This window comes from Umbelopsis ramanniana, assembly GCF_025399195.1.
Source record: "Umbelopsis ramanniana AG unplaced genomic scaffold K450scaffold_58, whole genome shotgun sequence".
NCBI lineage: Eukaryota > Fungi > Mucoromycota > Umbelopsidomycetes > Umbelopsidales > Umbelopsidaceae > Umbelopsis > Umbelopsis ramanniana.
Window position 1 is genome coordinate 63,722 of NW_026252144.1, and position 15,578 is coordinate 79,299.

The 15,578-nt window shown below is 46.3% G+C and overlaps 5 protein-coding genes across 5 annotated transcripts; 2 read left to right on the top strand and 3 right to left on the bottom strand.

Annotated features, from left to right (window-relative positions):
• Positions 1-248: 248 nt before the first annotated feature.
• Positions 249-3,946, bottom strand: K450DRAFT_255039 (uncharacterized protein). Its single transcript, XM_051591286.1, has 9 exons — positions 3,905-3,946; positions 3,207-3,779; positions 2,876-3,119; positions 2,752-2,810; positions 2,638-2,681; positions 2,397-2,569; positions 2,166-2,312; positions 1,482-2,102; positions 249-1,404 (listed from the first exon to the last, which is right to left on the bottom strand). The coding sequence occupies exons 2-9, from the start codon at positions 3,486-3,488 to the stop codon at positions 371-373; spliced, it is 2,604 nt and encodes an 867-aa protein (XP_051441806.1). The 5' UTR covers positions 3,489-3,779; positions 3,905-3,946; the 3' UTR covers positions 249-370.
• K450DRAFT_255046 (uncharacterized protein) lies at positions 3,190-7,636 on the bottom strand. The gene is made up of 9 exons (XM_051591287.1): positions 6,008-7,636; positions 5,840-5,920; positions 5,662-5,777; positions 5,270-5,580; positions 5,000-5,203; positions 4,476-4,925; positions 4,148-4,366; positions 3,905-3,997; positions 3,190-3,779 (listed from the first exon to the last, which is right to left on the bottom strand). Exons 1-9 carry the CDS (start codon positions 7,510-7,512, stop codon positions 3,633-3,635), a joined length of 3,126 nt encoding a protein of 1,041 aa, XP_051441807.1. The 5' UTR covers positions 7,513-7,636; the 3' UTR covers positions 3,190-3,632.
• K450DRAFT_255057 (uncharacterized protein) lies at positions 7,637-8,368 on the top strand. The gene has a single exon (XM_051591288.1). The coding sequence runs from the start codon at positions 7,762-7,764 to the stop codon at positions 8,320-8,322; it is 561 nt and encodes a 186-aa protein (XP_051441808.1). The 5' UTR covers positions 7,637-7,761; the 3' UTR covers positions 8,323-8,368.
• Positions 8,369-9,474: 1,106 nt separating this feature from the next.
• Positions 9,475-11,027, top strand: K450DRAFT_255060 (uncharacterized protein). The gene has a single exon (XM_051591289.1). The coding sequence runs from the start codon at positions 9,860-9,862 to the stop codon at positions 10,646-10,648; it is 789 nt and encodes a 262-aa protein (XP_051441809.1). The 5' UTR covers positions 9,475-9,859; the 3' UTR covers positions 10,649-11,027.
• Position 11,028: 1 nt separating this feature from the next.
• Positions 11,029-15,485, bottom strand: K450DRAFT_255062 (uncharacterized protein). Its single transcript, XM_051591290.1, has 13 exons — positions 15,314-15,485; positions 15,087-15,241; positions 14,637-15,023; positions 14,458-14,566; positions 14,189-14,380; positions 13,952-14,130; positions 13,404-13,885; positions 13,067-13,338; positions 12,791-13,005; positions 12,582-12,726; positions 12,355-12,515; positions 11,563-12,276; positions 11,029-11,488 (listed from the first exon to the last, which is right to left on the bottom strand). Exons 1-13 carry the CDS (start codon positions 15,431-15,433, stop codon positions 11,164-11,166), a joined length of 3,456 nt encoding a protein of 1,151 aa, XP_051441810.1. The 5' UTR covers positions 15,434-15,485; the 3' UTR covers positions 11,029-11,163.
• Positions 15,486-15,578: the final 93 nt, after the last annotated feature.

Genomic DNA, 15,578 nt, shown 5'->3' on the forward strand with positions numbered 1-15,578 from the left:
CAAAAGCTCGTCAAATACCACGCTGTCATTGGCGGGTTCCACCGACGAAGCTCGAGCCACCAGTGTAACTTCCAGATGCTTGACGCATGGAACCAAGCCGGTGCCAGACCCGACAGTGTATGCTAGGAAGCGACATGGCATTTATTGTCTAATCGCCCTGCTCGGAGATACCCACGGCTGGAGAAATTGCAACATACCATAAAACCAACACGGCATAGAATAACCGAGCTAAAACATGGCATGATATGACATGGCATGACCTGACATGAAATAAAGTGACATAACATGAAAAACAAGCTGCTATAACCATGCACTTTTATTCATCCTAGTAACAATGCAAAAATAAACGCATCATGGTGGCGTCCATACTTTATTCTTTGGATGGATGGTTGTGGTGCTTGGAGGGTATACTCTTGACTTGAAGAGGAGGTGATGTCCATTGGTCCCAATCATGGATGTTGTTCCGGTTCCCAAACACTCGGAGAGTCCTCAATTTCAGGTGGTACGTCCCTGGAGTAACAGTTTGCACCTTGTCCAATTGCCGATTCTGTCCGTACACGGTAGCGTTCACAGGAAGATAGGTAAAGTCCCACTTCCAGACCTTGAAGTCGGTCGCTCCGTTGAGTGTCCGCTGAAGGTTACGAACCACCCATGCTCTTGGATTGGGTGACGTTTGGTTCGTCGTTATTTGCAGCGGCACATCGCCAAGGGTAGTGTGGTGTTGGTCCAGGACTTGGATCTGAGCTATCGCCGTGCCGGTGAGCAGCCTGGCCAGAACACTCGGGAATGTTTGGTTTAGAACATACTGGCCGGTTTCGTTGCTTGCTAGAATAGTGTTGTTTGGATTTCCAATACTGGGGAACGGAAAAGAAGTGGATGGTGAACGATCGAGAATGGGAAGCGCACTCATGTTGCCGGACATGCCTATAAACGGTACGCTCGCCGTACAGCCACTCGTACGAACGACAATATAGCCACCATAGAAAGAGTGAAAACGATTGTTCGTGGTCGGGGGTGTTATATCTAATGAGAGGGTGGCGTTGTGACCAGGCGGTAATACTATTTTACTGGATGCAATATCAATGTGTGCGTAGTCGGACAAACGACTCATGGCCAAAAAGCTGACTGGCTCTAAAGGTTCAAAATCCATTGGATTCGAAATATTGTATCCAGCCACTGTCGCCGAATTTTGGTAGCTTATATACACTGTGAGTTCTGAGTCCTGGTGATTGGTGATAGTCAACGAATGTGTGTTGGTGAAATGCTGGGTATCGTTTAGGTTGAGTTTCGGGGGGTTCACAGAGAGTTTTTTTACGCAGGCGATGGTGGATATAATGTCCGCTACACCGGCTCCCTGTCGAATTGGAGAATCTATCATAGGTTTGTTTGTAATGGTGGTATTCACTGAGAGCGGAGGTTAGCTCAGCATATCAATACGTATTCCCAATTTTCTTTTTTTCGACTGCTGAAAAGTACTTTACCTGGCTGTGCATAATTCATCAAAGCCGTTCTCACTTGCTGAGGGGTCAGTTCCTTGTTATAGCCAAGCAGAAGGGCAATGGATCCAGCTACCCACGGACTGGACATACTTGTCCCAGACATAGTACCATAACTACCCAAATAGCGAGGCAGGGTTGAAAACACGTATCCTCCAACAGCAGATATTTCAGGTTTCAACTCTAGTTCGTTGGTCGGTCCGAGCGTCGAGAGAGATGATACTTGTCCTCCTGACAATACAGGCAAGGTTGAAAGTATAGTTGTCAGCCGAGCAGATAAACGGCTCTCTTTGCGTAGCAAATGCTGAATTTGTTCGCCGTTGTCAAATGGGACTGAAACCACAGGAATACCAACAGAGATCAGCCCAATGTTTGTGTCTTGGCCTTGCAATGAGACAAGAATCACAGCCGCAGCTCCAGCTTGCTGTAGATTGGCAGCTTGGGTGTAGTCTGCACAGTCGCCTCTTTTTGTCACAACATAAGCGTTTGTGAGGTTGTAAGAAAGCGACGTACAAGCATTTACGGACAGATTGAGAGATTTTGAGACAGACACTAGACTGTGATGTGTTTGGTTGTATATAGGAAAGTTATCTGCGGTTCTGTACACTGAATGATTTATCTCAGATGAGTATCAATCACTTTTCAGAGAGCGACATTGACTACGTTTACCTATTGATCCATGCCCTTTGATGTCCAGAACATGGGCGGCCACCAAGCGATTATCTATTGAACCTGTCGATATGACTTTTCGTCCAGTGGCGGGAGCAGCTGTCAGAAAAACGCCATTCCCTCCAGAGTCTCCACTAGCCACCACCACTAACGTTTTCATAAACAAGTCAGTTTAATGATTGTCATGGCAGTATTCACCGTGCCAGAATGCATTTTTCCTTTTAGACTCACCATGCACACCAGCTTCGACCATTCGATCAGCAACAACGGCAAGTGGATCTTCCGCCCATCCACCATTTTCGCCAAATGACAGATTGACGATATCCATATCTGCTTTATATGCCATTTCCATTGCCTTGATGAGGATGTCGTTGGGCGTGAGGACATTTTGGCAGCTGAAGACACTAGAAAATTGAAGTGCATTAGAGGGTGAATTCCTTAGGCAGATAATGCTGACTCTCCTATGCCCTACCGCCACATGCCAAGGGTAGCACCTGGAGCCACACCAGTCCAATTCTATGCAAAAGACGGTCAGGAAGAGCCTTTTTCTCAGCAGACAGGATTTGCGTGTGAAGGAGATACTCACCAACTCTTTGTCATCAGCGGCAAGGATGCCAGAGATATGAGTTCCATGCCCTGTAGCACCTGTCATGCCATGGAGTGTTAGTCATCAGGAGGAGTGTATAAAACAACAATCAATAGAGTAGTACCTGATCCGGTGCCACAACTATCCATGGGGTCAGGGTCGGGCTTGAGGGTTGCGATGTCTCCGTTATATTCGTCGCCTACCAAATCATAGCCATAGCGCACTTTGCAGTTGACGCCAAAGCATCCGCCCAACGCAGGGTGCCGATAGTCGACGCCAGAGTCAATGACACCGATGCGAATGCCTGATCCATCCGTATCAAGTTGCTGGTACGCTAAATTCTGACTTGTCAATTTTTGGGCAGCACCCTATGATGAAAACATAAGGCAATGATCAGCGACGGTGGACCCAGAAAAAAATTCTTGGTCCTTAGAAAAATCAATTAGCAAACATACGGGTATCTCGTTTATGCTATAGTTTGACATAGGTCGAGCGTGAAGCGTAACGGGCCATGTTTGCAGGATATTGGGATCCTGCAAGACTCTGTGTGCATCGTCTAATGAGTGAAAGTTGACGGACACACCGGTGAGGATGGAGGAGTTGAAGGTATGACGCAAATGGAGTTCTGGGTATTCCAGTAAGAAAGATTGTATATTTGTAAGCTCCAGAATATAAGCTAAAGGCTGGACGGTAGCCAGGACATATGAGAGATGTAAGAGCAGGAGGAGGCTCTGCATAGGTTACAAGGTAAAGGAAAGAAGAAAGTTTACAGTAATATTATTCAATTTCAACACAAAAATAGCAGCAGGCTAAGGGGGTCAACAACAATGATCTCGAAACCTTGAAAGCGGAGCATACAAAAGAAATTGGGGCTATTTTTTTCATGCATTGACTTGAACCTGAAGCGTTAGACTCTTTTCAATGGCATCACAGTAGTTTTGATACTTGATGATTTCATGTAGTAAGTACTGAGCTTTCGATTCCCAGTTGGTCAGCGCTCGAATGTTGTTGGTCGTTCTTGGAGGGAACTAGAGTTTTAGAGAATTAGAAGAGGGAAAAATCGTATGGATGGATGAAAGGTTCGGCCGACGAAGCTAATTGATTCGCGCGCGCTATTCCTTTAAATAACATGACGCCAAACTCAGCTACTTACTCGTACAGATATCTTTGGCTTGACTTCACGATGGAAGTCCAATTCAGCATTGAGCTGTTGTACATGTTTTTGAAGTGCCTTGAACTGATCCATCTCGCTCACTGTGCTGTTTATCTCTGGTGGTACGGGTGGCTTCCATTCGTGCACGGTGACCGACATGGCTCCGAGAGTCAATTTGTAGTGGTCTGGGTGACCTACCACGTCCTGAAGGCAGTCACCCCAGCCAAACTCCATGTTACTGACCCCTCCAGTCAATGGTTCTTTGCTCTCTCGGGCAGCCCAGTAATTGAGAGTTGAGATCCAAGCAACAAGCTGCTCATCCGAACCAACCTGGAAGACATACACCCCGCCGTGGGCTTGCTGCAATGCAAAAGCATGAGGTCGCTGTCGACTGTAACCAGAAGGCAGGGCTGTGGACAACGAGTGCTTGAGATCAAGGCAGGCCACTTGCTGCGCCTGAGACTATTGAGCGGGCAGGCAAAATTAAACGAGAGGAATATGGAGAATTTTTAATTTTAGAAACGGACAGACTATGAATAGGAGGAAAGCACGCTGACGCGGTCGATCTTACCATGAGATCCCCTCCACCTACAGCAAAGGGCGATGGTTGGCTGTCGTCGTAGTCGGTCAAAAAACTGCTGTTACTATGAGCTGTTTTATGGATGGATTTGCGATCACCACTGCGATGCTCCAAGCGATGGATGAGGAGTTCCGCACGGAAAATCACACAAAAATATTCTTTCCATTCTCGGTGCTTGGCTTTTTGGTCTGCTCGTTCCAGCAAGTGCTTGCCTACTATAACCCCTTCTTTGTAGAATGGGGCATCACATGTGTACGACGCAGAGAGTTGGGTGTTGGTGATGAGGTTGGCAATCGATTGATAAGCGGTGGCTGATATTGACTCCTTGGCGCTACCTGAGCCATGGGAGGTGCCGGACTGTACAGAAACAATCGATGTACACCTTGATCGATTGGAGGATGAACGAACACTCAGCTGATGGTGTAAGGACTGTCTTCCATTCTGTGGTGGGAAAGTAGGGCTAGTTGAGTTTTTGTCATTCAGCAAGTCAACACTTTATCAGTAGGTAAGTTCACCTGGTGTACATCAGGGGTACCGGACCGTTCGCGAATACTGTTCCTTGTCAATCCGCGCCTTAGTGGATTGACGTTGACAGGGTTGAGAGATAATCTTCCAAGTGTACTGGTACCATCCAATGTGGATCCGTTGGGCGATGTTTCCGCACTGGTTGATGTTGAAGGCTGTGAAATCTGAGTGTTCTTGACTGCCACATACATATCCTGTGGTGTCCCATATATTCAGCCTCAAAGGTCTTCTATGATGCTGCAACTTGAATTCCCTCTTACCTTTAACATGGACTCTATTTCAGAATACCATTGTTTACTACCTATTGTCTGCGATGAAGTTGTTGGGTTACTGGTGTTGCTATATTCGCTGCGGCCGCTTTTTGAGCTGCGGAAACTGCGAGCGCTTGGTGATCGTTTGATGGATGATGCGCTGATCAACGTCAGGTCAACAAACATATCGACCTGAGCTCGAATGGCACACATCGTATTCCGTATAAATGCGCTTCGTGACATCTTTTTGTGATCGCCTTGAGCAATGTGAAGGTCCGTGTTCAAGAGGAGCAGGGAATAAACAATAGCATATACGACGTCTGGCAAAGATGTAAAAACGGGAATGATGAAAAACAAAGAGGTTCAATTTATCGAGATTGATATAAAAGCACTCGTCTTACCGGCATTGCCAAATGAGCTTTTGGGGTTACATTCCCAATAGCGAATTGCAAAATTTTCCAAGATACGATCAATTTGCTGACTTTCCGCATTTAAAGGTAGTTTTCGGCATAGTTTTCTTGTATAGGAATCAAGTTAGTAGAGAGGCCAAGCACGGGCACACCGACTGCACTGACTTACCGAAAGGCAACATCAAGTCGTAGATCTCGAAAATCAAAATACTCCATGTACAGTTTCAGTGTCCTTTGATTGAACGGTTTGCTAATGGGAAGTATTCGTTAAAACACCAGTTTCACATAATGATGGTTGCAAAGCAACAACATTTCAAGCAGAAACGTGCTATCTCACCTCGTGCCCAACCACTCCGCTACCCTCTCCATATCTTCATGGAATGAAGTGTCTTCAATCCATATCCGACGAGCCGCCACCTTTATGTCTTCTTCGCTCTCCTCCGTACTGACAAACTGCTTGTCACTTGTCTCGTTCAGCATCCCGATGGAATTTTCCATTTCTATGCTCATGCTCTGCACTGACGTATACTCCTGGTCCTGACGAGGCGTATTCACTTCAGTCGAAGGCGCTGTATCAATGGTACCGTGCTCTAATTCAGGCTCGCTTGAAGGAGGGAGGAGAACTCCCACCACCGTATGAGCACTCGCCTGGCTACATCGACGCTCTCCGCCATAACTAGTGACCGTTTCGTCCTTTTTGGTCGTGCTCAGAGTGCACGTACTATGTCGCTTGGCGGTAGGATCCAAGGGACGAGCTAGAAAATCGGATACGCTTAGTATCAGTCCACCAGCGGACCCAAAATGCCCACCACTAAGACGCTTTGTGAGCTGATCGGCTCGCCGTTCAGCAGGAGGCTCGTTGGTGGTTTGAGCATCCAAAAACACTTCGTCTTCGTCCTCATCGCTATGGTGCTTGTCAAAGTGCGACGTTGGCTGTGCTGCGCCATGCTGGCGGCCCTGCTCACAATCTTGTGTTGGTAATTCGGTGACGCTGTTTTCGCTTTGGCGGTACGTAGTGTAGGTATTGTACATGGACTCACATGTATAGCAACTACCGCGCGACAACGAGACCGAGCTATGGCCGGCCGCCTCCATCTCTGGTTCCTCTCGAATGCAGCTACACGTCTTGGACGGGGACGAACATAACATACTCAGCCTAGCTCCATCGGGGTGCTTTTGCCGATACTCCTTCAAATCATTACTTGACAAAGACGATCGTAACGGCAGGGTGGGGGCCTCCGAAGGTGGAAGTAACGAGTTCAATTCCAATCCAAAATACCGCAAATGCGCTTGTAGTGACTCTCGTTTCGATCTTTCACGCGGTTCCAGGGGGTCGAGAGGATCGGAATGCTGAGTGGTTCTGCGTATCCCAGGAACTCGCTTTTCCTCGGTTTCCGGCAGAATCTGCTTTGGGGTAGGATGTGATGACAGCGGCTTGGAAGCAAGCACTTCCTTTGCATGGACAGGATCGGTGGTGTTTTGGCGCAATCGACGAAAAAAATTACCTATTCCGCTTAGTGGGCCTTTTTTTCGTTTCATGGTATCAGCTGAACGCTCTGAAGGATTGTAGACAAACCCAACATCATCTCGACTGGGCGATGGAAAGTAATGCGGTAAAGGCTGTTTTGTAAAATGCGATAAAAAATGATTCTTGGGGGATCGAGGCGGAGGATACTCGACAGTAATTTGATGAGACTCTGAGGTTGAACCTGCCCAGGAACCGCTTCTTGGTCGGGGCTTCGACAGTAGTATATCACATTCTTTGACCTGAGTTACATGAGGTGTGGAAGTCCGCCGCTTCATTCGCGGATGGTCATTGGGAGGCAATGGAGGAGAGAACATGGACAAGAACAAGAAGTGTGCTTGTTGCAAAAGGAGGGAGTTTCCTTTGATATACCAAAGGTAAACATCAGGGGTAAAGGAGGAGGTTGACGACAAAGGTTTTGCGAGGTAGGTTGGTTGTTCAATTGGAATAGACTACAGACGCGATTTCCGCTTAGCTTCAATGGGTTAATTTCGCTGCTTTATTACATTGAACCTCTTGCGCTAATCTCAACGTCTTTCTTTTTCTCCCCTTTCCATTCCTTCATCATGTTCAAACCACAGCTTTTATTTGTGTTAATGGCTTTCATGGCTTTCCAGTCGTGTCATGCTGATCTACTTCCTTTGTTGGGTCTGGGCGGAGATTCCTCCACTTCCACCCATCATCCTACCACCAAGGCCGCAGAAGCTACAGCAACACATCACGCAAAGGAAGCTCATAGCTCGAAAGCTGACTCAGGCATCTTGGGATTATCCATCCCTCTTGGAGGAGCCTCTTCCGCCTCTAACTTACTATCCGCCTTGTTACCCACCGCTTCTTCCAGCTTAAACACAGCTGTTCCATCCGGCGTTTCATCAGGCCTATCATCCAGCAGTATCTCGGCTTCTTCTTCTTTCGCCATGCCTTCATCTTCATCGGTTGCTCTACCCACTTCTTCCATCGCTAGTACATCTCTCGCTCCTCCTCCCCCTCCTCAGAGCACTCCTGTGGTGATTTTGACTAGTACTATTCCTCCACCTGCTGCGACGGCGGCTTCTTCAGCCAACAGTATCCTTCCCACCGCTGGATTGCTCATGGCTGGTCTATTGGCTCTAGCAGCCAATCTGTAAGGCCGACTTCTTCTTACTTTATACATACACACTATCCTTTTGAAGAAAAGAGTGGAATCACAACAGCAGATATTATATAAACTTATTGACCAATCAGGTTACAATGAAAAAATATTTCGCGCTAGCATAGTATAGCCATGTGAAGTCATCATCAACAGCTTCGATGGTATGGAGGGTGGTTTGATATAGATCTGCTGTGAATGTTGTGATAAAGAAAAAGATCTTTCTGTAGAAATATTTATGGGATTCCATGCACGCAAAAAAGTCAACTTATGAGCTCATTGGAAGCCCATCGCTGTGATTAAGCTTGGTAACACTGGGCAGAGTCAAAGTAAAGTAGGCACTAAGCCTTAGTTATTGATTGGACCGTAAATACCTTAAACCTGCTTGACGTCAATTTGGTCACCTTCCAAGAAGAACAATCTCGATACTCTCCTGCAGATCTCATCATGTGTGCATGGAAGCTTTATGAACAACTTGAGACTGTTTGAAAGATATGTTTGAATGTAGCATGGTTCCAAAGTTAGACTGACTCAATGTCATCAGAAGGACAAAACAATGGCGTTAGGTTAAGGACCATTTTTTGGTTCATCCCAGCCCTATCAGGAATTGCTTCAGTAAAGCGCACGTTCTTCCTTCGTCTTTATTTCCATTCTGAGCTACAAGGTGTGAAAATCCAAAAAGCTGCAAGGAGTACCATGCTGATAATAACCAGCAGGTTTATTATATGGCTCAATGTCATGCCTTTCCCCCTTTACTAAGGATCGACGCAATGGCGTACATAGCAAAATGATGGACTCTGAAAGGCATATTCGTGCCGAAGCAGGCCTTGCCAATGGATAGATTAGGCCGTCATGAGCCATCGGTGACTGACCGGTGACTAAGAATAAACCAACAGGATGATTATGATTTCAACCAAGATCGCTATCTGTGTAGCCAGATGGTCATATCAGCTGTAAGTACGATCGATGGCTACTACCACTATCAATGCATACCCCCGGCTGTCCTGTCTGCCCGGAAATTTCCACACATCGTGTCATGATGCTGACTGGGTTACACCCACATACCCCGCAGTAAATTTGTACGAAACAGAAGCAGAACGGATTGAAATGGGTTGTATCCTATTCGATGTGGTTAGCCAATAAGCTACACCGGGTGATGTGATATGATATGGCCACATGTCATTGATAGCAGAGGCAGTTTAGAACCTATTCACTGATGTGTATACTTTTATAATGATGGGCAAACCAAGGGGGTTGTACAAATTCATTCCATCCACGCACGCTGAAAGGGTATGGCATGGCGTGGTTTGAACGATAGGACCCTCTTGTGCGAACGAATGAAGTTCTTCCCCAGCATGTTGTTCTACGTGGCTGTTACTGAAGCGTTTCGAAAATAAATTAGCCACGAGGAGGGAGAAAAACTAAAAATGGGGAAACTGGGTGATAGTCGGGACTTTTGAGTTTGGGGAATCAGCGCGTGTGTCCATCCTTCTCTCTTTTTTACCCGACCGACCTTCTCCTTTCCCCATTTCCAAATGCATGCCGACGAACCCTCATGGATGTCTTCTCGTTCTCAGCATCCACTGAGTGTTCATCCGCCATCTCCGCCTAAAGCCATGGAGCCTCGCCATCCCCTCGTTTTACCACCTATTGAATTCGTCGACAGACCAAAAGGATTAGACGATCTACGTCAACAAAACGCCTTTCCAAGAATCAATAATAATCGACACAGGAGCATATCTGGAGAATACCCATCATCCACGCCGGCCAGCCCATACTCCAGCCGACGAAGCTCGCTGGCCACCACCACCGACTACTATGCGTCGTCTCGATCCCCTTCCCCAACGCATATGCCGTCACGGTATGAAACAAATGCCTATGCAAGGAGAGACTCTTTGCCCCTCATCAAAAGTTCTTTATCGATGGTTTCATCGCCATCTGGTACCCTGGCTGGCCCAGGCTACCATCTCCATCATCAAGACGAAATGGCTTCACAAAGACGAGGAAGTGCGCCATTCTCTCGAAGTCCCGAATTGAGAGTGACTCACAGGCTAGCGGAACGGAAACGACGTAGGGAAATGAGAGATTTATTTGATGAACTTCGGGATGTGCTGCCTGTGGACAAAAGTCTGAAGACAAGCAAATGGGAAATTTTAAGTCGGGGTAAGTGCCGTTGGACTTGCGCCCTGGTGTATGGTCCTATCCTAATCTCCTTAACAGCTGTAGAGTACATTGATATGCTCAAAAACAAAGAACATGCCAATGCCCAAGAAATCGATGCCCTGAGACGAGAAATTGGCTCTCTACGTTATGGAAACAACTGAGTCTCCTAATACCTTTTTTTGATGTTTTTTTTTCATAGTAACAACCGAATTCATTCATACCATGTTGGAAATTTTTTTTTTCTTTTCATATTTATAGTCCCACCCACAATGTAATAGCTTTCTTTCTTGTCTTCTTTTCCCCCTCATAATAATGGCCTTGACAAAAGGCACAAACAAACATCGATATCATTGATTGGACCTGCCTGCCTGCGCGTGGCTTAACCTGTTGTAAACCCCGGACCGTGTGAACTTGGCTGCAATCGATGGGAATAGTTTAGAAAGGTGTCTGGCTGTTCGTGCCAGACACATTGAAAGCTTCGCGGAGGGCCGAATGAGGTGGACCTCGTGGCCGGACGGGGCACACCCTAGAACTTTCCGGACATGTGAGCTTTGCATGTGAGTGGGAACGATAACGTTTATTTCTGTCTGTCATGGCAAAAACATATAGTACATTGGAGAGATGCAAGGGATTTAATTAGAAAAAAATTTATACATTTGGCCGAGGATGTGTTGCCTTAGAGAGCGTCGTCAAGCATAAGTCGAGTACAAATGTTCATGGACATGAGTTCTTGGAACAGCAACTTGGCTGCATAGGGGATTTGCATACTCTTCATCTTCTTGCTGCTCTTACAGAACTGACACCATCCTGCATAACCGATGAGACCACACTCCTCGCACACATGGATTTCAAAAGCATCCGATGAAATCATAAGACGTTCAAGGAGCAGCATACTAGCTCCGTAACCGATCAAGCAATCACGTTCCATTTCTCCCAGACGAAGACCACCATCTCTTGAACGACCTTCGGTAGGTTGACGTGTGAGGGTAGCTCGTGGACCGCTGTAAGCAAGCAGGGATGAATAACTGGGATGGGATTTAAAAGATTGTGGGCTGGAAAAATAGTTTAAACTTACCGGGCACGTGCGTGCATCTTGTCCATGACCATATGCTTTAGCTTTTGGTAGTAGATGGGGCCGAAGAAAATATACGCAGACAACGGTTCGCCAGTGATACCAGATGTCACATAGTCCTTGCCAGAATAACTGAAGCCGTTTTCGATCAAAATCTGACTCATGTCCGCTACCTTGGAACCTCCAAACGCAGTACCATATTGGAGTTTACCAGCCAAAACACCGGCTTTACCAGCTAGCAACTCAATCATTTTACCCACTGTCATACGAGAGGGGAAACCATGTGGGTTCATGATGATATCGGGAGTAACACCGAGATCTGTAAACGGCATATCCTCCTGTTGCACAATGATACCGCAGACACCCTTCTGTCCGTGTCTAGAAGAGAACTTGTCACCCAATTCAGGACGTCGAGTTTGGCGGACAAGAACCTTGATGAGGGTCTGGTCACTCTCCGTGGTGGTCAAAAGCACCTTATCAACATAGCCTGTTTGAGGTGACTTGTACCGCATGGGCGCACCCTTGTATGTGATGTTCTGCACCCCTGATCCAACACCCAATTCTGCATTGGTGTTGGAGGGTACTTGCTTGTTGATGTAAATGGAACCACTTTCCAGAGGCTCGGCAGGGGAAGCAATACCATCGGCATCCAATGCAGCATAGGTACTGTTCCAAAGCTCCGAGTCAGGTTGAGGAGGATCCACCAAGCGATCATGACTGTGAAAAAAAAAAAAGGGCGAGTGTTGGTCAAAGAGGTTCATATTTTAGTTGTTTTCCAGCCAACGGTGTACTTACGTGCCGTTGGGGTACTGTTTGACCATGGTAGCATACTTGCGCATGACCTGGCATCTACCAAAACCACGATCAAGACCTGACTTGTTCAAAACCAAAGCATCTTCAATATCATAGCCAGAGTAACTCATGACAGCAACAGTAGCGTTTTGTCCAGCAGGAAGCTAAAAGTCACGCAGAAATGTCAATAAAATGCACATGTGGATTGGCTGCCACGGTGGATATTTTACCTTGTCATAACCGATGAGTTCAATGGTCTTGGTCTTGACCATGGGTTGTTGTGGGTAGACCATCAGATACAAAAGTGTATCTATGCGATTCAACTGGTTGTATGCAATTGCGCCAATAGCCTGTTTACCCATAGCACATTGGTACCTAATCATCATAAAACATCAGTCGTCTGGAGACATAGTACCAACAGCGCTGCCAATCTACTTACGTGTTACGTGGAGATTGATTATGATGTGGGTATGGAATAAGACCAGCGACAGCTCCAAGGATAGTGAAAGGTTCAATTTCAAGATGGGTGCTTTCCGGAATGATATCGGGTTCGTAGGTAGCGATGTTGGAATCACTTTCCTCATTGACGTCCAAGTATTCCACCAGACCCTTCTTCAAGAAATCTTCGAATGTCAACTTCTCAGCGATGAGGTCCTATAGTGTATGCAGCGGTGAGTACATTGAGCATTTTTGCCATTTATGCCATATCACTTACGTTGATGTGCTGTTGGGTCACGCGCGGTTTCCGGTTTTCAACAATAATCAGAGGTCGACAAATACGACCACCATCCGATGACAAGTTGATGGTCCTTTGATGATCGTTGATGAAGATGGAGACGAACTCAGACACACGGCCAGCTCGACGCATGCGACGGAAATCGTGAACGAACTTTTCAGCTCTTCGAGTAATACCCAAAATACTACCGTTCAAGAACACGACAAAGACATTGGGCTGGTAAAGTTCGGCACCAGTCAACATATTGACATCTAAATTGCAAAGGCATGAGTCAATGAAATGCTTTCAGCGATGAAAAAGGCGTTGGGAAACATACCTTCAACACCAAGCACAAATACCAAATTGCGAATGGGGCTTTCTTCGTTATCCGTAGTGATATGGGTCATGAGCGCCAAGTTCTTGACAAGACCGCACGCTTCTCCTTCTGGTGTATCGGATGTACACAACATACCCCACTGCGAAGGCTGCAGAGCTCTAGGACCAGACACCTTTCTAGTTTTCTCGAACTGAGAGGCAATACGTGTCATCATACCCAGAGCTGAGATATAACTCAAACGAGAAAGCACATGCGTGATACCAGCGCGGTCCATCTTGAAACGCTTCAACACCCAGTTACCAGTGGAAATAGCTCGAATGAACCCAGATGTGATGTGATCGCCGTGCAGGATGATTTGATTATGCACATCAAACTCTTGCGTACGATTGACCTTTTTGAGCACCTTGTCGATATTCAATTTTAGATCAGAGTTGAACTTTTTGAATAGATCTTCGAATAGCAACGAAAGCAATTGACCAGCCCTGAAGGAAGATAGAGGGTCAATATGGATGGTAATGTGTTTCACCGGGCACTCACAAACCACTTACAATTCCAATCTCTTGTTTCCGACATAATCACGATCATCCACTTCAACTTGATGATTGACAGCTTGTAGCACTCTACGGACCATCATAGCAGCATAAATGCTCTTTTCTCTAAAATTGAGATTCTCTACGGGTATATGTGCCAGTACGACTGTTGCCAACACTTCCAATGCTTCGTCCGCCTAAATGTCTATTGTCAGTTTCTGTTACACAGGTAGACGTGGCTCGATGGTAACTTACCCAAGGTCTACGTGGTCCGGATATCTTTCTATTCACCTTGACCTTGCTTCCAATAAAGTCCAAAGCTTGCTTTTGAGTGTATATTTTCAACTTGGATGCCTCTTCAATGTTGATGGAGAACAAGTCCAAAAGATCGTGGTCATTACCACAAATCAATTGAGCGATTTCTTTATCCGATTGCACACCCATAGCCTAAAGCAAAGAAGAGAAGGTCAACACACCATAGTCATTTACCGTGGTATTGGTTGGTGTAGCGGCTGGGTACTTACCTTCATGGCAACGACGATCGGGACATCTTCAGATATGGAATTATGCTTTAAGTAAATCCTGTCATGCTTGACAATGATGGCGGTTTTTGACTTGCGTTCGTGAGTAGAACTGAAAAGTACGACGAACAGGGTTAGAAAGCAGCATAATTTTAGCCAATAACCCATGTACGATGCCTTACCTCTGTACACTAGCCATAACATTATTTTTCTTATCCATTTCGACAATGATACGATTCTTTGACAACTGTTCTTGCACCAAAATAACCTTCTCAACACCCTTGACGACAAAGTAGCCACCAGGATCCAAAGGACACTCGGTCAATTTGGCGAGCTCAGCTTCCGACTTGCCAGTCAAGATGCACTGTTGACTTCGAAGCATGATAGGCAAGCGACCAATGGCGACCTTCTTTCGTCGCACAATGGTACGGCCACGCACGTATTCAATATCAACATATATATTGGCAGAGTAGGTCAAGTCTCGAAGTCGGCATTCGTGAGGTGTATAGGGCTGATTGGCGGCGTCTGCGTCTGTTCGTTCGGGAATACCGACGTAGATGTCGCAATACCTAACACGCGAGTTGGCATGAGCTGAGAAGACGGACGTGAAGGAAGATTATTGCACAACTTACTTGAGGAAGAAATGAGGATCAACGTCGGAGGTGACACGTTGGTTGGCCTTGACAATCTTCTTCAAATCAATATTGACAAAGTAGTTGAAGGAATCAATATGCTGCTTAACGAGACCTTTGACTTTGAGAAACGCAGGCAAAAGCTTCCATTTATCCTATATTCACCACCACACCGTTAGCATGCATGCCGTATAATTAGTCAGCCAGCCAGCTCATTGCCTGGTTACCTTGATTTCAGGAATAGGGTCAGTGAGATGCTTTCCGGCAAAGGTTTCGTTCAACAGAGGCTCGAATCCGTCCTTTGCAGGATGGTCGCCCTGCTTGAGATCCTTTGTGGCTGAAACCATGTGCACTGATTTCGAAGGAAGTCGTGGTTTGCAACGACGGTTCGACTTTGCAACTTTTTTTTTTTTTGAGAGCTGGGTTTCGACTACCTTTTTTTTTTTCCTTCACTCTGCTGCTTATGACCAAGCCACAGGCTGGAAGCAAAAT

Excerpts from the sequence above, each read along its gene's own strand:
- K450DRAFT_255039 (XM_051591286.1), bottom strand. The coding sequence starts at position 3,488 with ATGCAGAGCCTCCTCCTGCTCTTACATCTCTCATATGTCCTGGCTACC. Across the intron at positions 2,103-2,165 it reads CAAAGGGCATGGATCAATAG|TGTACAGAACCGCAGATAAC; the intron begins GTAAACGTAGTC and ends TAAATCATTCAG. Across the intron at positions 1,405-1,481 it reads GATGAATTATGCACAGCCAG|TGAATACCACCATTACAAAC; the intron begins GTAAAGTACTTT and ends CTCCGCTCTCAG.
- K450DRAFT_255046 (XM_051591287.1), bottom strand. The coding sequence starts at position 7,512 with ATGTTCTCTCCTCCATTGCCTCCCAATGACCATCCGCGAATGAAGCGG. Across the intron at positions 5,921-6,007 it reads GCGGAGTGGTTGGGCACGAG|CAAACCGTTCAATCAAAGGA; the intron begins GTGAGATAGCAC and ends ACTTCCCATTAG. Across the intron at positions 5,581-5,661 it reads AAGCTCATTTGGCAATGCCG|ACGTCGTATATGCTATTGTT; the intron begins GTAAGACGAGTG and ends CATCTTTGCCAG.
- K450DRAFT_255057 (XM_051591288.1), top strand. The coding sequence starts at position 7,762 with ATGTTCAAACCACAGCTTTTATTTGTGTTAATGGCTTTCATGGCTTTC.
- K450DRAFT_255060 (XM_051591289.1), top strand. The coding sequence starts at position 9,860 with ATGCATGCCGACGAACCCTCATGGATGTCTTCTCGTTCTCAGCATCCA.
- K450DRAFT_255062 (XM_051591290.1), bottom strand. The coding sequence starts at position 15,433 with ATGGTTTCAGCCACAAAGGATCTCAAGCAGGGCGACCATCCTGCAAAG. Across the intron at positions 14,381-14,457 it reads CGATCGTCGTTGCCATGAAG|GCTATGGGTGTGCAATCGGA; the intron begins GTAAGTACCCAG and ends TCTTTGCTTTAG. Across the intron at positions 13,886-13,951 it reads GGAAACAAGAGATTGGAATT|GGCTGGTCAATTGCTTTCGT; the intron begins GTAAGTGGTTTG and ends ATCTTCCTTCAG.